A 24,941-nucleotide genomic window follows, 5' to 3' on the forward strand; every position below is an offset into this window, starting at 1 on the left:
GACTCATGTACATATATTTCATTTAAGTATACATAGTAACTCCATCAACACACATACTTTTCTTGCCTTATACAAGGGCATGGGAATTCAGGGCTGTACCTGCAAAAGGAAGGGAGCAGAAGGCAAAGAATACACCCACACACATCCATACACAGGGGATGGGGAAGTAATGGCTGGGAAAAGTCTGCTGCCTCAGAGCCCAAGCAGCATCTGAGGGCGTCTCGAAGGACAAGTACCTTTTCTGCACAGGGGGAGAGGGTGAAGACAGATAGGGAAGTACCACCTGGGTCCCAGTGACAGCCCAAGGCASAGAAAGAAGGTCTCTGGGGAGCTCTCGCAGGGCTGCCTGGCTCTGCCACTCTTGTACCCATGTAAGGTCCAGGCTCCCTCGACAGCAGCAGCACTTTCTCTCTGCTGAGCTTTGATGGGACCTCACTGAGCTCCTCATCATGCTCCTCCCTCTGACAACTGCAACCCCAGCTCACATTAGCCAGTGGGCAAAAGATAAACTGCAGTGACAGTTTGAAAAATGAAGTGGTATGAAAAAAGGTCTGGAAGGAAAAAAACACTGCGCTGTGATACCATTTCTCTTTGTCTCCAGTTCTTAGAGCTAGCTGGGGTTGCAGTTTTCACCCCTCATTCCCAAGCATTTGGGAACCCGAACCCTGAGTGCTCTCGCACCCTCTCAGGATCCACTCTGAGCCCCCATTTAAGAACTGCTGGTCTAGTTTAACTAGCAGCAAGCAAAACTAATAACTTAATGCCCTCTTAGTGCATAGCAGCATACAAAGAGTGAAGTAACACATGTGCTTCAGTTACCTCTGGCAAGAGTGCCAAGCCATTGCATTTCAGTAGCCTGACAGCAAGGATTTCCATGAGGCCCCTGAACAGTCTAGTATTTCCAGACTTAAAAGTAAATACTACAGTGGCAGTGATGAGGATAAGTCTACACATGAAAAAAGAGGCTGCCAACCTATTCCTTCAAACAATTTGCTCAAGACTAAAAGAAACTCAGAGAGCACAACTAAATGCATAGCATTTTACAATTATCAGTGCTTCCACAGCATCTGTGGACACTTCTGTTATTTCAGTCCAAGAACTGCTGTATACATGGAAAAAAATGTCTTTCAGAATACAGCAACCTAGTTGAAATTGTGTTTAGACTGGGGGTGCTAAACTTGTACGGTAAGTACATGTTGGGGAATATTTAACTTACCACATCATGTTTCTGTTCAGGTTTTTCCATGAACTCCCACTTTAACTCCAAGTATTACTCAAGCTTTACCATGACCCTATTAATTGTGGGAATCATGGAGAACTATATGGTACAACCARAGGAATATTTTTAAATTTTTACGTGGGGAAAACTCCATATCTTCAAGAAAGCATCCCAGTAATACTCAGGCCATGGTGAAGATGTCGGCATGTTATTGTTGGTTCTGTCACAGAAAACTGACATTTAAGCCTTCATGTTCCCCCTAGGATTCCTTCAATGAATTGATACGTGCACAAATTTTCAATGCAGGCCCAAGCTTAATATTCATTGCACTCATAAGGTGATCCTCCTTCAGCAAGAGGAGAGCTTGTCCATCAATTTCTTGTGCTCTAAATTCATCTGCAATATCTTGACAACCTGCAAGGGAATACAAAGAAGAATGAGTAGGTTACAAACATGCAGTGTTAYGTAAAAATTCCCATTGCTTGCACCCTTTGCTTGTGGAAGCTGTAATATATGCAAGAGTTCAATAATGTGATGATAATATGGTAACTTATGAGATGATCTGAAAATCATCTTTACTACTGTTTCTACTAACACTAAAAATGTAGGAGAATCACTCATCATTCCAAGTACCTGAGTAAACAATTTCCTTATTTTGTTAAGAGGAATAATTGCCATGACTTCAAAACTGGAAGAGACAGGCAAAATACCACAGAAATAGCAATCAAGTAAAAGCATCATTCACCTAGATTCTTTTCAGCAAGAAAAAATTGTGTGTTATTATGCATATATACATTGTTAGGTACAATTCCAAGAGAAAATTGCTCCACAGTTTCAAAAAGCTGTTCGTTCCAGCCATATATAACCAATACTGGTCAGATACACAGAAACTGGGGTTTGGGGGTTAGCAGAATTGTCTCACTAAGGCTGTATCAATTACATAAGTGAACAGGCCACTTCCAGCAATAACTCGCTTGACAAGCACAACTTCAAAGTGACTCCTTTTTTTAATGAGAAATTTTGGGTCAAACTGTCCCAATTTACTCAAGGCCCTTTTCACTGAAGAACAGTAAGGGGGGCAGAAGACCCTCAAGCAACGTTCCATTAACGCTGGACCAGTCGGTTATGCTGAGATGCACAGCAGCCCTTTTACATGGATGTCTATTTTCTAACATCTCAAGAGTGAGCACTTGATAAGCAACTGCTTATCTCAATCTTCTTCAGTCTCACAGCAATGTGCTTTCTGTTTTTACTAGACGTGTGTTCTCAACCTTTTGGCATCTTCTTCTGTCTCAAGAGTCTTTCAAGCACATCTGAGCTCCACTTTCCATTCCTGCTTGTAATTATTCCTTACTAAAGAACACCTTTAGTCTCCATCAGCTGGGGTGCAACAGCAGAAGAGGGATTAGTTTATCAGCATGGGATTTATGCTGAAGGAACAAGCAAAAGGAGATAAATCATATTGTGACCTCTGCCACCAACCAGTGACTACACCAGTGCTGTTACCACACCACCTCTTCCTCGCAGTGATGCTAAAAGGCAAGGAGCTCTACTGCAAACAGAGAACAACCTATTTCACATTACATACCAGGCAAAGAATGTATGAAGGCCCAGACTTCATCAACAGTCCACACGGACGGGTCGTTTTGCACCACTGGCAGCAGGTCAATGCTCTCTGGCATTTTCCTAATTCTTAGTTCCCTAAGTTCACGTTCTCTCTCTCTTTCACTTTGCCTTCGCAGACGGGTGGTCATGGCAGTTGGAACAGTATCCTCATGAGAAGCCGTATCTTCTTCTGCAGATGGATAAGTAATTGGAAGCTGGAAAACGTAGTACAAATACGCTACAGTATTACACTTTATTTGTAATTCCTCAGAGAGTGCCATAGTTCTAAGCAAATATTGCACAGACCTGTCTAAGAAAGGGATCCCGCGAGGCCCCGTCGGGGCCGCTCGGTCGCCGCCCGCGCCGCCCAAGGCTCTGGCTCTCTGATTTGCGATTCCAGCGGCTGCTCTTGTCCGACGCGTACAGCCCGTACTTCTTAGTGCAACTAAGGCTGTGCCTAAGGAAGCAAGGGATAGTCAATACTGCATCAATACTTCTTTTTCTGCACAAATTCAATCAACTTAGCAATAAAACGACACTTGTCTAACCAGCTGTTGCCTAATGAAAGGCAACGTCAGGAATACAAGGTCATTTTTTCCAACCCTTTGYCTTGATATAAGATTATCTAGATTCACTCCTGAACATGTTTGTCTATCCTGTTCCTAAAAGTGTCACAGGATTGAATCACATATTCCAATCCTGCCTCTCTAAAACCTCCTCTAAAAGCCTTAAGTCATTTTATGTCTTTTGCTTCCATCTTCCTCCACCTGGTGATTACAGTCAAATAAGGATGGAGGCAAAGCAGCCAATTTCCCTCTTAAGACTGTTTCACTAATAGTATCCCAACAGGTACTAAATAAAATACATACATTCCCACTAGTTAAAATTTGAATGTCTCACACCAGGAACCAAAAGAGGAGCAGACAGAAGACAGACTGTTTCCAGACACACTGATGCAAAAAGAACTAAGTAGTGATGAGAAAGGGGGAAACTATTCCTCATATAAGGTCATTTAATAAAACRTTTGGGATTAAATATCAGCATATTTCCATAACAGTTGTAATAATAGAAGATCTTAAATCTAGACGTTGATTTTGATTTGTTCTTTTAACCAACCAACACAAAATGAAAAGCATATTAAACCTCAAAAAAGAAACCAGAAACCATTTTCCTCTGTTAACCACATAGGAGCAGATGGCTGTTTTTTTTTCCAAGAAAGAATCAGCTTAAAAAAATACTAAATTATGCATGCTTATAAATATTTCTATTTTACTCCCTGCAAATAATTACTTTTATACTATGTTACTAAAAACAACTACCGATTATTTTAGCCRGGCTAAGATAACTCAGAGCTTTCTCCAGCACAGCACAAAAGCATAGGAAAGCCCATCTAGCCTGTACCTTTGCTCTGTCAATGCTTAACATCAGCAGGAAGAGAATGTGAATATGACAGAGAAAGTGATTTGCAGCTCATGGACATTGAGCCAAAGATCATTTCCAAACACTGAGCGTCTCCTTGGGGATTTCTCTTCTATGATCGCAGCGTCCCCATTACCCAACCGCATCAACAGCCCCTGAGTAAACAGCACCACAGCTTAACTGCAATTCATAGGAAGGCAAACAAAAGGAATTGGCCCTTCCTGAAACATGCGATATTCCCTCTACCTACAGATTGAGGAAATGTGGGCAGAAGGCAATCTCATTTTTCACTGTGTACYTACTTTTCAATACCAGGTACTATTTGGGTACTATTTCACTAACCAGGCAGTGATAAACAGTAAGAGTGAAACAACAACAMGGCAGAGTACCTTTTGGCACAGGAYGTGGAGCAGAAWCGTTTTGACCGTAAGAACTTATTAGGATATCCCATTTTTCCACAAAATTCGCACTTCAGAAGTTCATTTTCAATTTCATCTAGACCCTCTAAAGAAAGCAATGACACAAAGTTAATCTCAGAATAGGAACCATTCTGACCAGAATGGGAAAAAACAGAACCAGAAAATGGGAAAAAAGTTGASTTTTAAGAGCCTTTTAAGTGAAACTGGATTTAACTCACTACTCCCTCATGCATGCAAGAGCAGATTATAGCATCTGATCAGTTTACAGTCTACTGTTACAGACTGGTTTTGCATTTGTGAGATGGGATGGTATTTTTCCTACTCTCTGTGGAGAACTTAAAACACCTGCTGACAGAGAAACACTATGAAAGAAAAAGCAGAAAAGTCAGAATAATGCCCTACAAAGCAACAAGATAAGCATCCATGTCACGAGCTGAATGTCTACACCTTCTTCAAGAAGCATRTAACTTAGGCAGCACATGACTTATATGCAGTTCAGAAGAGTATCACCATCTGTAATATTTTAACACTTTAACACTGGAATATTATGGACTATTTTAACTAGGTGACAATTCACAATGCTTAAACATATAAATAACAGAAGCGCAGTACATAGCAACGCCTCTTACTGCTCCAGGCACTGTCCTAAATCAGGGCTCTTTTGCAGCCATTAGCCCAATGCGGCCCTTCAGCCTCATTTTGGGTATGAGTCACTGTTACTGYCACTGCTGCTGTGTTTGCATGTGAAAGAAGGAAAGGAATGATTGTAAAAGATGTAAACTTAAAGTGAGAACTTAAACTGAAAATTTAAGAACTTAAATTGAAAATTGATAAATTGAAACAGATCAAGAACAGCTGCTGTGTGAACTCTCAAGCTGTAGAACACAAAAACCTAGAGCTGGCACAAAGACTTCTGAATTATAGAATCTTAACTGAATTAAGCTTGGGCAAAGCCAAGCTTAATTTCCATGCATTCATGAGGGTATTTACAGTTGGACTTGAATAATGATAGTGGCYTAACACATCCAAAAAACTCGATTGCTGGGTTCTAACAAATCCATGACTATGACTATGTCAGATACTGCATGAGGAACTGTGAAGATGTTTTTAGCTGAATGAAGACATTTAAAGAGCGTTTTATTCTAATGAAGACAAGTACGTATTTTCTTGATATTTATGTGCATCTACAGCAGTTGTTATTAGTGTAGTTAGCTACAAATACTTGAAAATAATTTCTAATGGAGATAGAAGAACTGCAGATAGATTCCACTTGAACAGACAGGATGGGATTCTGTAAAATATACACAACTGAAGGGAAGAACAGACATTTAAACAAAAGCTACAAACCTTCTGCAATCATATCCTCTACCTCAGTGTCCGATGAGTTGTCTGCATGTTTTGTGTTCTGTAAGTCTGATTCAACACACATAACACTCATGATCTGACCCTCCACTAGCAATCTTTTTTCTGCGGGCTGTTCCACCAGCAAAGATGAACGACTTACCTATTGTAACAAAAGCAAAGTAACATGATTAATCAAACAATTAATAAGAAAAATAGTAATTACTATTCAYTAGCTGTACCTGAGCCAAACTGTTTCCATTCTTTATCAATAAATTATTATTGTATAGTGCCAAAGGCAAAAGGGTATTTTCTCAAACACAAGAACATGTTCTTACTTTGAAAAGCTTGAAATCAAAATGTAACAAAGGAAGAAACCACATTAAAAACAGAGAAATGAAGGAAAACTGAGATACATTAAATTACTAATTTAATGATAGATATTTAAGGTAGCAAGTACCATTTAAAAATAAATAAAGAGGCTCACAGGTTTTCAACTGACCATTTGCAGATTTAAAGTTTTCAGCAGTGTAATTTTTCCAGATAAAATACCAATTACAGCACTCTCAGCAAGGGACTTCCCAGTGCTTTAAGTACCATGTTTTAACATGAAAGCAGCACTAAAAGATTCATGACAGAGGTTTAAATTAAGATATTACTGAGATACCTAGGAGGCAGGCAAACACAAAACAAAGGTATCTCAAGTAAAGTCAATTATTTGTAGCTGTCTCCGGATAATCTGTGTATTCAACTGTGTTATACTATTCATTCATAGTATCTTGTCATCTATTGACACTGGCAAGCCATACAGTAGCATCAATTCTACACAAGAAGTTAATATCTCAGCAAGTGTATGTGCAATCAGCAAGTGTATGTGCAAGTGTATGTGATAAGACAATACAAGAAGACACAAGCACCCCAAAGTGCTTCAAGAAACAACCTACCAGCCACAGCAAAAAGTTCAACCACAAGGTCTGAAAAATTATTCAAGAGACCTAGATTGTAAAGACCTAAATCACTGGTGGCCACAAATGTTTTAAAAATTACTAGTAAAAACAATTTTAACAACTTTTAAACTTACAGGGAATGGCTCTAACCCCTCCTGGATCACAAAGCCCTCAATAACATGGGTGAGGATCTGTGGTTTAACGATGGCCTGGGGAGGTTTGTTTTCAAGGCTAGGAATGCTGTTGGGCATCGATGTGCTGTTGCTCCTTGTTGTTGCTGCTGGAAGCAAGAGAGGTGGCGGTGGAATAGAGGCATGCGAAGGGTCAGAAGGAGATTTAATTACTGAGGCACTGACTGACGATGTCATTGAAGGCAGTCCCGCGTGTTCTGAAAGAAATAACAAAATACTTTATTTTCWCTGCAATTTTTTCTCACCATTCTTTCAGTATTCTAGAAAGAAGAGTGATAGGCATCTCCAGCTCTGCATCTGTGATTCTCATGAAGAAGGTTTTTCCTCTATTCCTTATAGGCTTTACACCTTTGAGAAAGATGATCTGCCTTAACAGACTATTCTGCAGAGAAGCAATTTTCAAGTTCACATTTCCTTTTACTCAGTACGAAACTGCAACCATTCTTAACCATAACAAATGTAAAACCAAACTTGTATAGTCTTTAATTATCTATTCATATCACAAAATCCATGTGTCAAGAACAGAAATCAGTACTTTGAAAAGTAGAATTCTCAGGTATAGAGATAATATGGTATTAATTTCCAAGATAYTTTATAGCTTTTTAAGTTAAAAATGATTCTACTAAACTACATAAAAAAAGAATTTTACTTTAACATACAAATGGCTATTAGGAGTTTCTAAACAGAAACGCTATCTTAATTTTACATTTGTTCTCACCAGACAAGGGCTCTTCTGAATTAATTGCCTCTCCATTCCCCAAGGTGATGGCTGGTGGTGACAGAGTCGGGGGTGTTGGAGTTCTAACCATACGGGCACATTCAGAGTCCTCGGGCATCTCTTCTTCACATACATTCTCCACTTGGTAAATCTGCATCCAACAAACTATTGCTTTAGAGAGATTTCCATTCTATCTTAATACCTTGAAAGAGTTGCATAAATATAATTTTTAAACAAATTATCCRTTGAAGTGTTAAAATATACTAAGCTCATAATAAAATACAACATTTACCAAATTGCATACAAGTCAATGAGCTCTGAGGACACCACAATTACTACAAAAACAAAACTATTTTGTTGCAAATAGAAGAATTCTAGAAAACACRGGCATAACTCTTCCATTGATCAGTCCAGGGAAATTAATTGACTTTTTCCATGTCTTTACAGTTTATTYTTATTTGTACACACTCACACACACTTATTGTTCTTTAAAGACTTCAGCTAAATGTAAGCTCTAMAAAATAATGACAACTTTGGATTAAACTAAGGGTTCCAACTGAAATTTACCTATATTCTTTAATAACATATTTTAAATTCATAATTCTGCCTGACGTTAATCAYATAATCTGAAAATTAAAATGAAACATATATCACAAGCTGATATTGTGTTCCCATGCCTTGTCACAGAACTAGTGCAACAGATCTGGAGAAAAGAGATGGAAGTGATCCTAGTGTAAGAGATACAGTAGTTATCTTCTCCATTAAGATCTATCCAAAGCTGACAATTCCACGAATATTGCTTAATATTCGTTTGCTAGTCAGTCTGACAAATTCTTGGAAAAAYCATCCTGAAGAAAAATGCAGTTCTATTTTGAAACTGCAGGCCTTCTGCAARATTATGCTGGGGAAAATACCAGTGCCAGAGAAAGAAAGCAAGATAATCCTTCTGTATCGTATTGTATATAAAGGGCTATCCCTCTTCTTCTAGTTTAACAGAGGGAAAAAAAGGGAAAGAAGAGGGATTTTCTCRATTACACATGTGATAACGCTATCAAGGATTTGACAGAAATGTATTCTGATACAAATACAGATAGTTTTTGAGAGTTTAGATCTGCCTAAGTCTCAGCTAATATAACTCGGTCTGTTCCTTAAGGGAAAGCATTCACAATTAAATATTGAAGAATAAAGTTTCACATGAAGTTTGTGCATCTCTAAATTAGTAGTTCAAAACTGGAAGCAGGAAACAGATCAGTTTGCAGTTCAAGTATCTCTTAATCATGGATCTAAAAGTCACTGTACTGTTTTTAATCTCAGATAAAAGTATAATTGAGTATTTCAGGAAAGTATGACAAGACCATCAGACATCTGTGCATAGGCTAAGGTGTTTTTCTCAAGTTAGAAAAATAAATCAATGAGATTTACTGACAACCTGTTTAGCAGATTAGGATTAAAACATCACCTTGTCAAAAGCACACCTGGTTTCTTCTATTCTCTTGGATAATTTCTGCATGAAATATCAGAGAGTTGGCATTATCACTACCTCCTAAATACCATCAAAAATAATTAGTACACAACCTTTCTTAATCTGTTGATATTCTGAAAACAAATGTCTACAAGAACCGTTAATTCTTCAGCTCACATCCATTTCATTAGCCTATTAYTCCTAAAGCCTGGCAATATCACTTTACGTGTTTTCATTAACTATGGRTCATTTTACTGTATTTCACAGAAAATTATCTTACAGTGAAAGTATAGCCAGAATTTTCCATGAAAAAAATTTTCTGACGAACTCCTTGAGACTATTGTTGAACTGAATGAATGGGACAGCGATTGAAAAACCTAAAGATCATACAAAAATTCCCTCCAAAACAGCACCCAAAGCCTGACTTCTGCACATCTAATTGCATCCACCTGTCCTTGTCACAGCTAAAATCAGCTTTCCCAGCAGTGAAGATTTTAGAGAATGGGCATTTTCATAGTTTTGGCTGACTTATCTCTGGCCACAGATGGCACCAAAGAGAGGATTCTTATTCTCAGTTTATCAGTAAAATTAGAAGAAGTTTCTGAGCACTTACCACTGGAGTTTCAATTGGTACTGATGGCTGCACTTGAAGATTCACCGCAACTGTCTGCGGTGGAGGAAGAGTCTGAAACGGCAGCTGGACCAAAGCCTCTGCAGCAGGAAGTTCTTCCTCAGAAACCAAAGTGTTTTGAACCAAAACTTGGCCCTGGGATAGAATTTCAGGCTGCACTTGTAAAGACTGCACGGACTGTAATGGCAGTGGTTGCATCTGCGTTGAAGACGTCGACAGCTGAGGAGGAGCAGCGAGGGGGATAGGTGTGGACGGCAGGGCTGAATACGGCTGGTGTGGCGTGGAGGGCACTATCTGCTGGCCTGGGGAAACTAAGCTGGGTTGCTCTGCTGGGGCTATATGCACAGCTGGGGAAGGTGGGAGTGGAAGATGCGAGGGCAGGTTGAGCGGTTGGCCAGCAGGTCGAACCGGACTCGTGCTGCTTTGCTGAGGAGCCGCCTGCTCGGCCTGCAGAGCTGCTGGCACAAGGGAGCTCGCCTGCGACTGGATAAGCGCTTGAGGGTGGATGATGATTGTGGGTGACTGACTCGGGGAATGAGGAGGCGGAGGAGACACCACTACCGACTGCTGAGCTGCCTGGGACGGCGTGGGAGACAGCGTGAGAGGCGGCGGATGGATGTGAATGGGCGAGCAGTGCTGAGACTGGCTGCTGCTGGGAGCGGGAGGAAGGCTGTGGCTGGGGACGGGCAGGCAGTGCTGGGACGGAGGCGGGTCCTGACCAGAGGTCTGAAGTGCAATCGGCTGCACTTGCTGCTGCTGCTGCAGGATCAGCTGGTGATGCGAAATCTTTGAGGGTGGCGAATGCAGTGGGATCGGCTGATGTTTTACTAAAGAATGAGGTTGAATTGGAGAATATGAAGCTGTGAGGGAAAAGAAAAACAAAACTGAGAGTTAGTATTTGCCTAAGTCCAGGAAAGACTAAACATACTAAGAGAAATGAAGTTTTTAATCTAGTTAAATAAGCCAGCCCAGTAAAACTTTCTCAGCTCTCTGGATGTATGGTATGAGAATTGGATGTATGTATAGAGAAATATCTACTTTGAGAGGATATAGTGCACAAAAGCAGCTTATGAAAGCAATGCATCAATTTCCAAAGCAAACTTCAATGAATAAATTAATAAAACTACGCTTTTTACATATGCTTGCTTACACTTATATAAAAAACTATCCACAATTACCTATTTTTTTTGTGTTAGTTCTAAGATGAATAAAAAGATAATGCTAAATCAGTAGTTATGAATTCTATTCAACCTTTGCTTTGAAAAAGAGTGGAGTGGAAATAATGGCTGAGTTTAAGTAATCTGATTTTAAGAGACTCTTAAGAAAAMTTTCAAAAGACTTCACTAAGAATCAAAACGTCTCCAGGTATTTGCCTGAACTTGAACACAAACTGGAAGTTATGCCCCTAAAAATAGTGCAGCTTCCAGAGATATCACATCATCTCCGAGTGAACCACTTCCAAGTAATTCCTTGGGGAGATTTGGGTGCACAAAAACATGTGTATTGGCACACACACGTTCTGCTCCACATGCAAGCCTTCTCYTGCTTGGTCTTTTTCACTTGAGAAGAAAGTCATTCCTGTCTTTCTACTTATTCTCTTAGGAAAGACTGATCCTTTTAGAAACAAGTTCTAGCAACGTGAGGGTTTGGCAACTAACGCCTGTTTGCCWCTCATTCTTACTCGTTCTCTAAACGCAGCTGTTAAGCCAACTTAGATCCTCAGAATTATCAGATCAATTGTCTAGAAAACACTTACTCTTTGAAAACATGGAAGCTAAAATGTTGCACGAATCCATTTGTAAATGCAAACTTATCTCAACTTACTCCATTTAAAGAGCAATAATTCTAGAAAGTCAGGAAACATCTTTTTCCAGATCTACTCTTGCACCTTTCCATTCTGTATTTTTCCTGTATCCTTAAGTACTCACCGCAACCCCAAAGTGGCATAGAGATTAAGATGATAACTACTTACAATACCACAAATATTAAAAAAAAAAATACCCACTGCTTATCTAAGAGCCCCAAAGTCATCGGTATCCCATCACTGTAAACCATAAGAGACAAAACATTTTAAAGCAACCTTTTAATAGCTACCCACCTGGTGTTATTAACTGATGTATGCTTGGTGTCCGCGTGACTGGCGTACTCCGACACTCTGGAGTTGGGCTCTCGCTTTTCCTATTGCTTTCTGAGGAATCTGGCTGGCTGCCCTTGCTGCTGGTTGCAGGTTTAGGAGGGCACAGGGACAACGCCTGAGTTTGACTGCTGCTCTTTGGTGGGCCATTCTGGGAACCTGACAATACACCCAACTTCTGGCTGCGCAATGTCAAGTTCTGAACCTGGGAAATGAACCAAATATACAAAAAGTACTAAAAAAATCTAAAACACCCAGGCTAACATGGCAAATAATTAACATTATGTAATGCTTCTCATCCCATGTTATTAAAATAACTGAGAAGTTAAACTTGCTTATTTTTTAGGTCAAAAATTTAGAGAAGAATAATGACCTTAAATCACTTCAATGATAAAGGAAATATAGCACTCCTTTTAAAAGAAAACAAAATTACTCATTATACTAACAGTATTTATATGTATCTTTTTTCTTTTTTACTATTACTGAGCTCTTCCAGTGCATAACAAAGCATCTTGAACAAGCACAAATTTATATTTCAGATAGATACTGTAGGAGTGCAGTAGACTATATCTGTCGAGATTATTAACTCGAACTAGATCCCTGGGTAGTCACTGAGACCAGACTACGCTGTACATTGTCCATATATCACAGTAGAGATTCCTTAATCTCTACAGCAATATTAATTTTCCTCTCATTAGGATACCTCCTATGTCACATAAAACAAAAATTAGGCTTTCTGAAAGGTATGTCAGTCAGCAGTTATTTAGTAATGGCCATTAGAGTACAGCCAGACTTTGTGGAGAACAGTCCCAACTTTGCAATCCTACGTGCTCAGCTAGACTTTCAATTCAAGAATGAAGACTGCCTTTGCTACACTCTTCTACTTCATACTTCACATGAAGGAGCACCAGTCACCATCATCTGCTTTTTTTACTGCATAGGCCCCATTTCATTCAGCAAACAGTTAGTACTCACAATGAACAGGTAGGTGACATTTTATTTTTCACTGTTCACTGTGTTCCATGTTCAAATCCTGTTCTAAAAACAACAGTATTTGTTTCCACATTGGCCTACAACACGCAGCATTTATTGCAATCCTATCTTTGTGAGCGCAAATCAAACTTCAGCAGACCTTATCAGTTAAATAAGCAACCTGAGATTTGCAGGACATATAGGAAAAAAAGACACAAAAATAAGAAATGTATGAAAACAGAAGAGAAAAAAACAGAAAAGTGTCAGTTCTGGGTGTCGCAGGTGTTCTGTTGAGACACTGCTAATCACTGAAAAACTTGAGCTTCTTTTTGATGTTTTGTCATGGAAAAATACCACAAAACCACTATGATTTATCTGGACTAAAGGTAATATATGCATGTATAAAAAAAAATTATATACACACACAGTTTTTTTTTTTTTTAATTCCCTGGAATTGCTTATCGACTCAGATTTGCTTACATGGTCAATAAAGACACTTCTCTTTCTTCAAGCCCAGACAACTGAAACCACAAGGGCATATTTATCACAGGATGAGAAAAACATAAAACGGACCAAAATTAACACTCTTCCAATGCATCACTGACTAGGTGAAACTGGACCTCGGCAGTGTTGCTGTTGCTATAGAAACCACTACACAATTAAGGTTAACAGCATCTGCCAATGGGATGTTATGGAACGCTGAGAAACACCTCGAGTTCGATGGGTCACGCCAGCAGCTCAGCAGCAGCTCAGCAGCCTGGGGTAAGGTCAGACTATTGCTCTGCAGAAATATCTCATGAAGTTGACTGGTTGCACAGCTAGAAAGACTTGCACAAACCGAACCTTTATGCATCTTTCTGGTATTTATACTGCCAAAAAGGGAGCAAAAACCCAGGTGATATTAAATAAATCTTGTTCTTCGGTTGGTCAATTCACATAAGAGTTCTCAGAAAAACTGGAAKGCTCCACCAATAAACACAGGCACCGAGCAAGTCAAAAAGTCAAAGCTCCTGTGGATCAGTGAATGCCACATCACAGATGGTGAATGTCTACTCTGAAGCTATTATGCAGGATTAATCATCACTACAGAAGACTAATAAAAGAGAAGATGAACCAGATTCCAAGAAAACATTTTCCTCTGTTGACATGGTCTATCAGAGTCTCTGCAGACTAAGAGGAGGTTCCAAATGAACATCTGAGCAAGTAACACAAGGATGAGAATACTGGTGTTCCTATAAGTAAGGGGTTATGCTAACCAAGATGCTTCAAATTAAATGTTACTATTCTTTAAGTCCAAATGAACCACATCATCCCAGTCTGCGTTTTTGAAGGCAGTGCTCCTCAAAACATATCAAGGATATCACATCCAACCTGACAGAGCCATTGACAAAGAACCTGCATAGTGCCACAGACACTAATGAGAAACTAACTTTGTTTCAGCAGTTAAGAAGAATCTATTCAACATGAGAAACCAGAACTGAAATTTTGAAAGCAATGGGAAGACCTAACCAAGCCCTTTTATCAGGACCCAGTGATAAAAAAAGATACAGCACTCTCAGTCTTGCCTATACTACGCAGGACTCCTTTTAGACTCCAATTCTCAGAGCATGCAATTCGCTTCACTGAATATTCAAGAAAAAAAAAAGAGAGAAGAAAAAGCCAATATGTGCTGAAAAAGTGAAAACATACAAGAGAAGTTGCAAAACTGCATTTAAATCAAAACAGAAGCAGAGCTCAGAGAAAAAACAAAAAGTCACAAACACCTTCCAGAAAAGCGCACTAAATCAATGCCACTGACTGAAGATCTCACTTTGGTTGTGTTAAAGTTGACACAAAATGACTCGAAAGTGACAGCGTGATCCCATAGATTCCTTGTGCCTATATCTATCACAAATCACAGCATCACAGCAGACAAGACATTTGATTTAGTTTTTTCATGGGTGACCGTKAACTGCCTGTACTTCGTTTTCTGAATGTCTTGAAGCTCCAGGATCTGATATTCAGACATGTGAGCAGCCCCAGCTGCCACTGAAACAGTGACAGCTGGGCTCACATCACCCTGGCATCTTGCACCCATGCAAGTTACCTGGAAGTGGCAAATGTGCAATGGCAATTTATTAYATCTCATAATAAAATACAAACATTTTTTCCAGTTGTTTCATTCATTCCAGTGAATGTGAAATAATATTTCATGTAATATTTGGAACGCACTTGAAATGAAATCCAAGCAATCTTACAATGGTATTGCCAACCCAGCACGGAAATCATGGCATTCCATAAGCATCATAATCCACTGGGTCTGAATCACTTAGACATGAAAAGATCAAGTTAGATTTTATCAATATATTGATACTACTAAAACTACAGTATTTTTTAGTTTTCTGTGTAGTCTTACGTAGAGGACAATGATAAACAGTAACACAGAAATACAAGCTAAATGTAGGATTATTCTACAGTGTAAAGATATAGCATAATGAATGTAGTTAAGTTATACTAAGAAATTACCTGAAGATTTCTGAACAAAAAGAATTCAAGTGAGAAAATTTAAATCTGTGAGCTTTCCAGAAATGCATTCCTGCACAATAAATCAAGGTAAATACAGGCACGTCTAGAACACAGCTACTACTAGATGAATTTGGGAAGGATTTTTACTGCTGCTTTTTTTTTTGTTGTTGTTGTTGTTCTCCTTGCAACAAAATAATCACCTTTGTAAAATGCACATCTTAACTATTGTTTTGATCTCAGAAATCAATTATTTAATGTGTGTGGTAATACTTAACAGAAGATGMTGAGGACGCAAAGAAACAGCACCCATTACTTGTTTCTATAAGCAGGTAAAACTTATGCCTTACATATTTCCTCACTTCCCAATTTTGGCCCACTGTGCTGGACACATTTATAAATTTACACGAGCTCACCTGAGTAGCTGCAGACTGACAGGAAGATGAGGAAGAGGAGACAACAGGGATGTCAGACTGTACAGCAGCCACAGTGGTAGCAGGAGTGAAAATAAGCTGTTAAGAAAATAAGGCAGATAAAAGACTGAGACTTTGAAATACATGAAAGAAATTAAATACTTTGAAGAAAAGACACAAATTATATGTAGTGATGTAAAGCTTCTAATACTTGCTTTTCAATAAACTGTTTTTGAGTTTATTGCAGTAGTTAAGTAACACTAGAAAATAACCAAGATATTTGTTCTATGACATTTATAATATTAAAGAAAATCTAGAAGACCTCTCAACTCTCTTAAAAAAGCCATTCAACAAGCTGATTGAGTTGATAATAACTTCTTCAGCTATGCTAAATAATTTTCATTTAAAGAAAAGGTATTATACAAGCAATCTCAAATAAGTAGTTTCAAAATACCCCACTGCCATCAATTTCTTTATATGCAGTATGGAAAAGRCAAACTTTATGGAAAGTTTTGAAGAGTGGCTATCAGTTCGTCTTTTGGATTTTTAAATACCCAAGTATTTATCTGGACGTAAATGTTGGTAATGAAGGCTGATGTTATGAGCTAATTGGAGACAAGAGTTTGCCTTTTGTCACAAAATGAAAGGCCTTGACAATTAAAAAACACGGCAATTAAAAATATATGGCTTTTGTTAGCGAGAAACAGTAGAAGATTGAAAGAGGCTTGGTAGGCTCAGCCTAGCCAAACGATCCTGTGGTGCTATCCTACACAGAAACAAGCAAGAGAAGATTCTCCCTCAAAGCTGAGGTGTGGGAAGACACATATTGAAGTAAGCAAGGAATTCAACACAGAGTCTGGATGAAGACTTAAGAAAACTGTTTCCGGGTAGATGGATAAGTAGTTGCTTGCAACATAGTGTTTGATGGTATGTGCTATAAATCCTTTACCTTGAAGTTATACTGCTTTTTCAGCAAATGTAGGAAACCAAACAAAGTTCAGAGACCAATACCAATAACTGCACAAACCTAGGAAAGCATCTCAGAGAGCAAGGGATCACTTTTCCCAAGTGTACTTCCTAAGCACCATCCCTGCTAGAACTCAGGCCTCACTTGGGACCTCTGACTTCAAATTTCAGCGCAGCCTAACAGGGAATTTTCCTGTATCATACAGTTCAGCATGAAACTTCACAACGTGGTCATACATGCTCACAATCAATGTCATCTTTGTCCTTGTTCAAGTACTAATCACGACCTGGGTGCTTATGTGCAAACTCAGCATTTTCTGTGAAATTTTCTGTGAAATTGTACATGTTACAAGAATCAACTTATACAAAGCTCACTGCAGCATATTTGAACTATGGAAAGTGTTAGTTTACAAAAAATAAATAAAAATCACAATACACTAAACAGATGTTCTAGAAACACCACATCAGGAAGGAAATGTTTCTTCTAAAAATAGAAGTGTCACCTGATAGAAAATGGCAAGAATCTAATGAGTTTCATGTTATTCCAAAGAGAATGAAAACTATAAATCTGACTCAAACCCTAGAGACAATAATTCAACTCAGAATAATCTTAGTTAAGTATAAGAAAATTTTAATCAAAAGTCTGAACTCTGAATGTTAACACTGCATTAGAACAATCTACCCAGAATGAAAACAGACTCCAGTATGTCTTTTGCATAGTCAGGAAGAAAGGACAGATTTTTTCCCATACTTAATGAAATAGCTGCCAATAAGACCATGCCTTAAAAAAAACAAGCAAATAAAAAACACTCAAACTTTAGAGAATTACGTTAGAACAGTACTTTTGCTCTTTTGAGGTCTAAACTGCTCCAGAAGATAGGTACTCACAAAATTAGAAATCACATTATCAATGCTCCCTGAAACTAAAGAAGAAATACATGAATAATTTAGAGAAACAAAAATAAACTATAACACTGCAAAGGTCAAAACTCACCATTTGAGCTCGGAGATACATTTGAGCCTGGCTTGCACTCAGGGTTGGAGAGGTGCTCCCCAGCAACATGGTCTGTTGGGTGATACTGCTGCTGGTGGTGTTGGAGGTCTGTGAACGGCTTATTATCTGTGCAGGTGTAGGAGAGGTGGAGAGGTTAATCTAAGGAAACAAAAATATTATTTCTGTCATGGATATTCATTCTTCCTAGGGGACTAAAGTCAGAAAGCCTTTGGCAAAATCGGCCGGGGCAGCCGAAACTTCTGAACTGTAGAGATAAGAAAAATACCTTGATCCAATCATCATAAAACTGGATTCTGGTGAGATTGTACACTCCACTCTCAAGCTGCAAAGAACATTTTGCAGTACATGATAAGCAACTATGATCATAAACAGTGATGTTATGAACTCCRAAAAACATACTTCATATAAATACAAATGTACAGAATATACTGTACAAACTTATAACCTTTTAAGAAAAACACTTCTAATACTTTTATGTCTTTAAAATTCCATGTTATCTGACTGAACATCTTCCCAAGATGTTCATTATGAAACTTAACACTTGTCCAGATGAGGACATTTTATTTATGTCTCAATATACGTTTTGGTTCCTCATTCTATATAGGCACATTTAAAAATGACTGGAGACTAAAACTTTTCTTTTTACAATTACATGTCAAATGCTCCTCAATGATTTCTCTTCAATATATTTTGACACAAAAGCTGGTTTTCTTCTGAGAGGTTTAACAGAGTTAAGTGCCCAGCTCCTTTTCATCACTCTACTCAAAAGATTTCCTTGGAAATCCCAACCCAATTTTAGTTTGGGTTGGCTGACAGTTTAACATCAACAACTTTGTTTCCTAAATTTAATGAATGAATGATTTTACTTCTAAGAACTGAAAGCTGAAGCAACGCTCCAAAAGCTTAAAAAAATACAGYTATGCACTGAAGTCATGAACAGCTTGAGTCCATGACCCATAAGCAGGATGTCTTTAGGACAAAAGATGGCCTAAAAGTGGACTGTGCAGCTGTGCATAACAGACCAGGCAAATTACATGTATGAAGATGGCATTTAAAGGAAAACAGCATGAGATGAACAGATAGAGCTGCTAATAAATGAAACTTGAGTACATTATTTGAGTATGAGTATGTGATTGTGCATAAAAGATGCATACTATAAGATGATAATAAAAGAACGAATGCTATTTATACGATATTAAAGGTATACAATGAGATGACTTGGGTTACTTAGATTCAGTGCTATTTAATTACCTGTACACAGTGTTACTGTTTCTAGCTACCAAAGCGCCCTGCACAAAGAAACTAATGGTAAAAATCAAGTAAGAAAGCATATCAGAAATTAAAGGTTAGGAAGCAAGTAGTCTGGTAAAGTCACTGGTGTCTGCAAGTGAGAGTCAGAGCACTAACAGTGCACGGACATACAGGAGCCTCGAACTCCAGCCAGCAACAATATGGGCTGGCACCACACRCCAGGAGTGGCAGACACTGGAAGCACAGCCAGCACATCACACTTCTATTTAGTGTTGCTCAAAAGATCACACAAACTTAAATCCTAAAATGTTTTTTTGCTTTTCCAAGTAGGTATATAATAACCAGCAGGGGATGAGAATGGGTGCAGGGCTTGTTCAGTTACGTACCGAGGTCTGCGACATGCTTGACTGCTGAGTGACACTCCCAGTGGGGGAAGTACATTGCCTCCCACCTGACAGGCTTGCCTAAATAGCAAGAATATGTGTCAAACACTGAAATCAGAAAGTACTGAAGTGATGTTCATATTATTGCATAAACCATCAGAAATTTCTTTGTACTAGTGCCCTTTCTCTGAGTCAGAAGTAAAATACTTGGCAGAATTAATTTTCAAAGTGCACTGTACCCCATAGAAAAATACCTACAGGGTACTAAATGCCTTCAACTACCACAAACTTTCTGGTATTCAGGCACTTGCAGATTAAGACCTGAACAAAAACTATCAAAATGAAATCTAGAGACGGGTTAATGCTGCAGCTTACTGATCAGCTCACTACCTAGGGTGCTGGAGACCTTACAACATGACATCTTTAAAAACTGTTGCTATTAAAAAGCACATCAATCCATTTTTGTTGTACTTAGAATTGCCTAAAAAAAAMCCCAACTTTTACAAATGCTACAAGGAACACCTTCACGCTTTCTAGAATGATAATTTATGTATGCATATCCAGTATCTGATATGAACTAGAACTTTACTACAGCAATTCTGATTGAGTGACATTAAATTTTTATATTAATAGACTGCATATCAAATTTCTCCCCCTTCCCCAATCTGTTTTTCTTCATCTCAGTAACTGCACATATATGCAAACACAAATGCCTCATAAAAAAACAATAAATAAATTACCTTGATCTAACAGAAAGCATACAGAAGTAGAAGCCAGGAGCACACAAGAGTCAATACTAGTTCTGACAACAAACAGGTKTAGCCCTGAAGTTTTTACACTCTGTTTGAGTATCTCTGCTTGTGAAATTCTTACACCCACCTATCTTCGCAGGACCATATTRCTAAAACAAGGTGAACTGAGATCAAAGGGAGTGTTTTCACTGATTGAGTTTTCACAATGGGTCTGCTCCAGTGCTCATTAACATGAAAATCTTTTCCTCTGAAATAAAATGTCATTTCCACTGTCATTTATTTCCTACGTTTCCATACTTAAAGTTTAAACTGAAGTTTGCTGTCGCTTACAATGCAGCCAGTTGTGTGGYGAAGCACACTAAAAATAATGACACCTTACTTGATTTCACTGGTGTACATTTCTATTTATTGCTCTTATCAACTTWTAGTAAAATAATGGGATGAAGACCGAAGTAGTCTATTTTAACATTATTTATTATACTATTTGATGATTTATATGATGCATTATAATGTATGCAATAAAGCATGGAATGGAGGCCTACTGGAACATCTGTAACACTGGTCAAATTCCTCCAAGTAGTTTGGTACAGTTACAATTTAAAAGAACTAAGTCATTAAAACACAACAGTGAATTATTGTGAGGTATTACGCTCAGGCACTTAAGCTGTTATTATGTTTGCTAATGTTCTAGAATGAAGTAGTAAACCATTATTTTTCAGCAATCTTCACTCTCACCTGTGGTACAGTTGCCAGACTCTGAAATTGGGTACTGCTTAAGTGCTGCTGCTGCAAAGCAGCAGTCTGCAGCATTAGATGCTGCTGTTGGGCTGCATACATCTGCTGAAGGTACTGAGCAGCTGAGCTAGGAGGACGATGCAAGGCCTGCTGAATAACCTGTGATGAATCAGTAGGTAATTACAATTACAAAACACACACCTTGCTGATATGATACTGAAGTTTACCTTTACAAGGAAATTAAACTAAACAAACCCTCTGCACACCAATTACACAATACTGAACTTCCTCTATCGCCACTGTTCTCAATAAAGTTACAGAGCATATACAACACAAATAAATAATATATTTAGGCTTACAGGAAAGCCTGCCAATCCATTACACAACAGGATTCAACAGCACTACTTCCAAGACTCTTAGGTTCTTGTCGACAAGTCCTAAAAGACGGCCTGCTTTTTGGAAGGTCAGAATAGCACGTGGGAGAATCGGTTATTAAACCTAAAGGAGTGGGCTCTATAAAATCCCACTTTAAATAATGACAAGGGAGAATGCACCCAGTGAAGCAAAAGAGTTACACTAAATAAAATACCTCTGGATCTCTCTAATCTATGCTYGTCAACAGAGTAGATTTATCATACGTTAATTCATAACTTCTACCTATAGCACTATTTTGAAATGGTCCAGTATCCTTGGGTAAACAATATTTTAGGAGAACTGGTAAGTCAGACATTAAGAAACAAAGCAGCATTTAGGAAGAGAAAGTTAATCTGGTGCAAAGTATCGTGCAATGGCTGTACTGGAGGACGCTGCAGAGCAGGGTAGGAAAAAACGTGTCCTAGCCCAGTACCTGGACAGCATGTCGATCCGAGCCGCTGTAGACGGATATCTGAGGGAGCTGCGTCCGGGAGGTCGAGGTGGTGGTGATAGTAGTTGTGGATGCAGAACACGTTGTCGTGCTTGGTTCATTCTCCATAATGGTGCGGTATTTGTCCAGCCTGGCAGGATTGAAGACAAACAGTTCACAAACAGAAGAACTGTATGCACCGATTTCAAAGAAAAACAACCTAAGGTTTACTAAAATAATTGATAACATGTATAAATTCATTAAGCTTTTCTATCACCAGAAGGAATATATAGGCAGATGCAGTTTTGAACTTGTTGTAACTCTAAAATGCATCAGAAGTAGCAACAGGTGGCCAATTGAGGACCACACGCAAAACTCCAGCCCCACTGAGCGACCCAAGAGTAACACCACACTCCCCCTAGCATAGCASAGATGCTACCTGCTGCCCAATCAAAACTTTCAGAAAAATATTATCTTGGTAAAAATGACTGAGGGCTTGACTTACTCAGAAAAAGTGCTGCCACCCGGTACAACAAGAGTCACRGAAGCTGTTATCTGTTTAAGCATCTGCAATGATTTTCCCCCAATCCCACCAGCCTTGCTTTTTCTACTGCAGAGTACAAACCTTACATGAATTCAATACACAAATTTCTGAGGGATCACTAGTTTCTTTTTCACTTTTAGTTCCTTGATTAAACATAAAGGACATAGTTGCTGCTTACTGCTTTTTAAAGCAGGTAAAAAAGGAGGGGAAAGATGTACTTCCTTCCTGCGAAGGAGGACTCAGAAAATAATTACTTCGGCAGCTGCAGTGTATTGAGGCAGAAAACAGCTTGCCAAGTCGCTACCAAACATCCATTGTATCATGCAGCAAACATGGAGATAATTAGGGGTTCCAGCTCACCCAGCTGAAGGCAGAACACATTGCTGCATTCCTCAAAATGTGACTCCTATACAAGTTGGGAACTTACATTACAATACCCACTCCCTAGAGAAACTGCCCACACTCTCGCGCATTGCACACACAGCACAACAGCTCTTGGTGACGTGGAATAACTAAACCTTAATGAACACACGGATACCTCAGACCTCATCTTGTGTATCACCTACCACACTGTATATCACTTGTGTGTATCACACACTACTGCATATCCCTCATCATGAAATAATCTCACAGCAGTAAAATATGCTGGAAAAGCACAATCCCCACTAATTGAACCAAAGAAAACATGTCTGTTGCTTAAAAATCCAAGTCCATTGTGTACTATAGATGCCATCTGCACATGTCAGAGCAAAGCTCAACATATACAGGTCAAGCATTTTACATCAAGAAAAAAAGTACTCTTCAGAACCCACTTTACATTGATTTCACGCAATGCCAGCGAAGCATACCTTGGGAAAAGAAAAAGAAAAGCTCTTTGAGAAGACATTAAGCACACATCAGAATATTTACAACAAAAACTCGTCTAGCTAGTCAGAGTATTATGCAAGCAACTCAATTACACTAAAAAACCCCCCAACTCTATGTTTGATTTTCATGATTCTTACACACATATGTAAAACCTACTATTTGTGAGCTGTGCAATGCATCCCATCCTACTCGCTAACCCACCAAAGTTCAGGATTACCCATGCTAAGAGTCAATCCWTTAGGCTGAGCTGTCCTGCATTTTCCAAAACTATTTTATTATTGCTCAAGTTCTTCACGCAATGGCTAGATGAGGAAAATCAAACAGATGTGAGGCCCTAAATTCCCTTTCAGCCCAGCCAGGCACTGAGCTGCAGCTCCAGCCTCCTCCCATATCACGTGTGACACCTGATCCTCATGTGGCCACCCCAAGGTCCAGCACCACACACAGAAATACCAGGTCCTCTAGGGGCTGAAGCAGCACTCATTTGAAACCTCTCTTTGCTTTCAGTGGTTTTAAGGACAATAGTTAATAAATAAAATGGGGATTTTTTTAGAAAGAAAACCAGAAATTCAATTAACAACTTTGCAAACACATGTTTTATGACAAAAAGCACTGAAAATAACAAAGTCAGACTGCTTTTACAGCATGACTTTGATCTACGTTACTGCTTTGCAAATATACACTCTGTGTATATACCACTGTATATAACTCTAGAAGGAACAGTTCTTCCTCAGATATAGCAAAGACCCTGAAATTGCTCAAGGGCACTACAGAACTAAAGAGGCCAAATTCCTAAATTGAAGTAAAATTAAACTTGAAAAATGCATTATTAGGATGAGGACATTGCTTGCAGTGAACTTCTTTTAGCTCAAAAGATCCCCTCTAGTGGGGGATCTCCTCAGAAAACACAGTTAATGAACTCTGACTTTAGACAACCTCTACAACTTAAAAACATCATTAAAATACAAAACACAACAACGAAGCTCTGAAAAGTATTTATTCAAAACAGTGACAGTGTGGGACACGGTATCGTCTCAAATCACAGCATGTGTAACGAGCAGCCTCGAAGTTTCACTCTTTTTCTACACCAAGACGTAAAGAACAGCGTTGGGTTAAAACACACATCCGAAGGAAGGTYGGAAAGCACCTGCGAGCCTACAAGCCTACACCACTCCCCTCAAGCTGCAACCACGACACACACTTACACCACCAGCCATTTTGGAACTAGATTTTTTTCTTTAAGTAAACAGCGTAGTAAAGAGGCACACTGTTGCCAACGCGACACGTGAGAACCGAGGCTGGCGTTGGTTAACATACGCAGTCACTGCCATCCACTGCCACTACTCACAGCCTCAAGGTAAGAGCAGAAGAGGAGGGAAGGGAAAAAAAAAGAAAAAAAAAAAGAAAATTAAGAAGAAAATAAATAAAAATGTCTTTTCTCCCCCAAGCTGAGCTCTACGAGGCTTTTCCATGTACGGGTGAGAGGCACCAAGACAGCTCCGGCCCCTCTCCTGGTCGCACTAACACTGCCCAGCGCTTCTTTACCCCTATTTTGGGTCAGAAAAGGCGGTTTAAGGCCACGCTCGTCCCGGCGGTGCCGCTCGCCCCGGC

At 39.0% G+C, this 24,941-nt stretch overlaps 1 protein-coding gene across 1 annotated transcript; it reads right to left on the reverse strand.

Moving 5' to 3' along the window:
• Positions 1 to 576: 576 nt before the first annotated feature.
• Positions 577 to 22,048, reverse strand: PHC3 (polyhomeotic homolog 3). Its single transcript, XM_026045470.1, has 14 exons — positions 21,923 to 22,048; positions 21,076 to 21,234; positions 19,592 to 19,669; positions 17,934 to 18,092; positions 15,977 to 16,072; positions 12,051 to 12,291; positions 9,935 to 10,812; positions 7,860 to 8,010; positions 7,085 to 7,338; positions 6,010 to 6,166; positions 4,633 to 4,747; positions 3,131 to 3,281; positions 2,808 to 3,039; positions 577 to 1,633 (listed from the first exon to the last, which is right to left on the reverse strand). The coding sequence occupies exons 1-14, from the start codon at positions 22,046 to 22,048 to the stop codon at positions 1,479 to 1,481; spliced, it is 2,952 nt and encodes a 983-aa protein (XP_025901255.1). The 3' UTR covers positions 577 to 1,478.
• Between the last annotated feature and the right edge of the window lie 2,893 nt (positions 22,049 to 24,941).

Source organism: Nothoprocta perdicaria, unplaced genomic scaffold, assembly GCF_003342845.1.
Source record: "Nothoprocta perdicaria isolate Ctin4 unplaced genomic scaffold, notPer1 scaffold_4, whole genome shotgun sequence".
Lineage (NCBI taxonomy): Eukaryota > Metazoa > Chordata > Aves > Tinamiformes > Tinamidae > Nothoprocta > Nothoprocta perdicaria.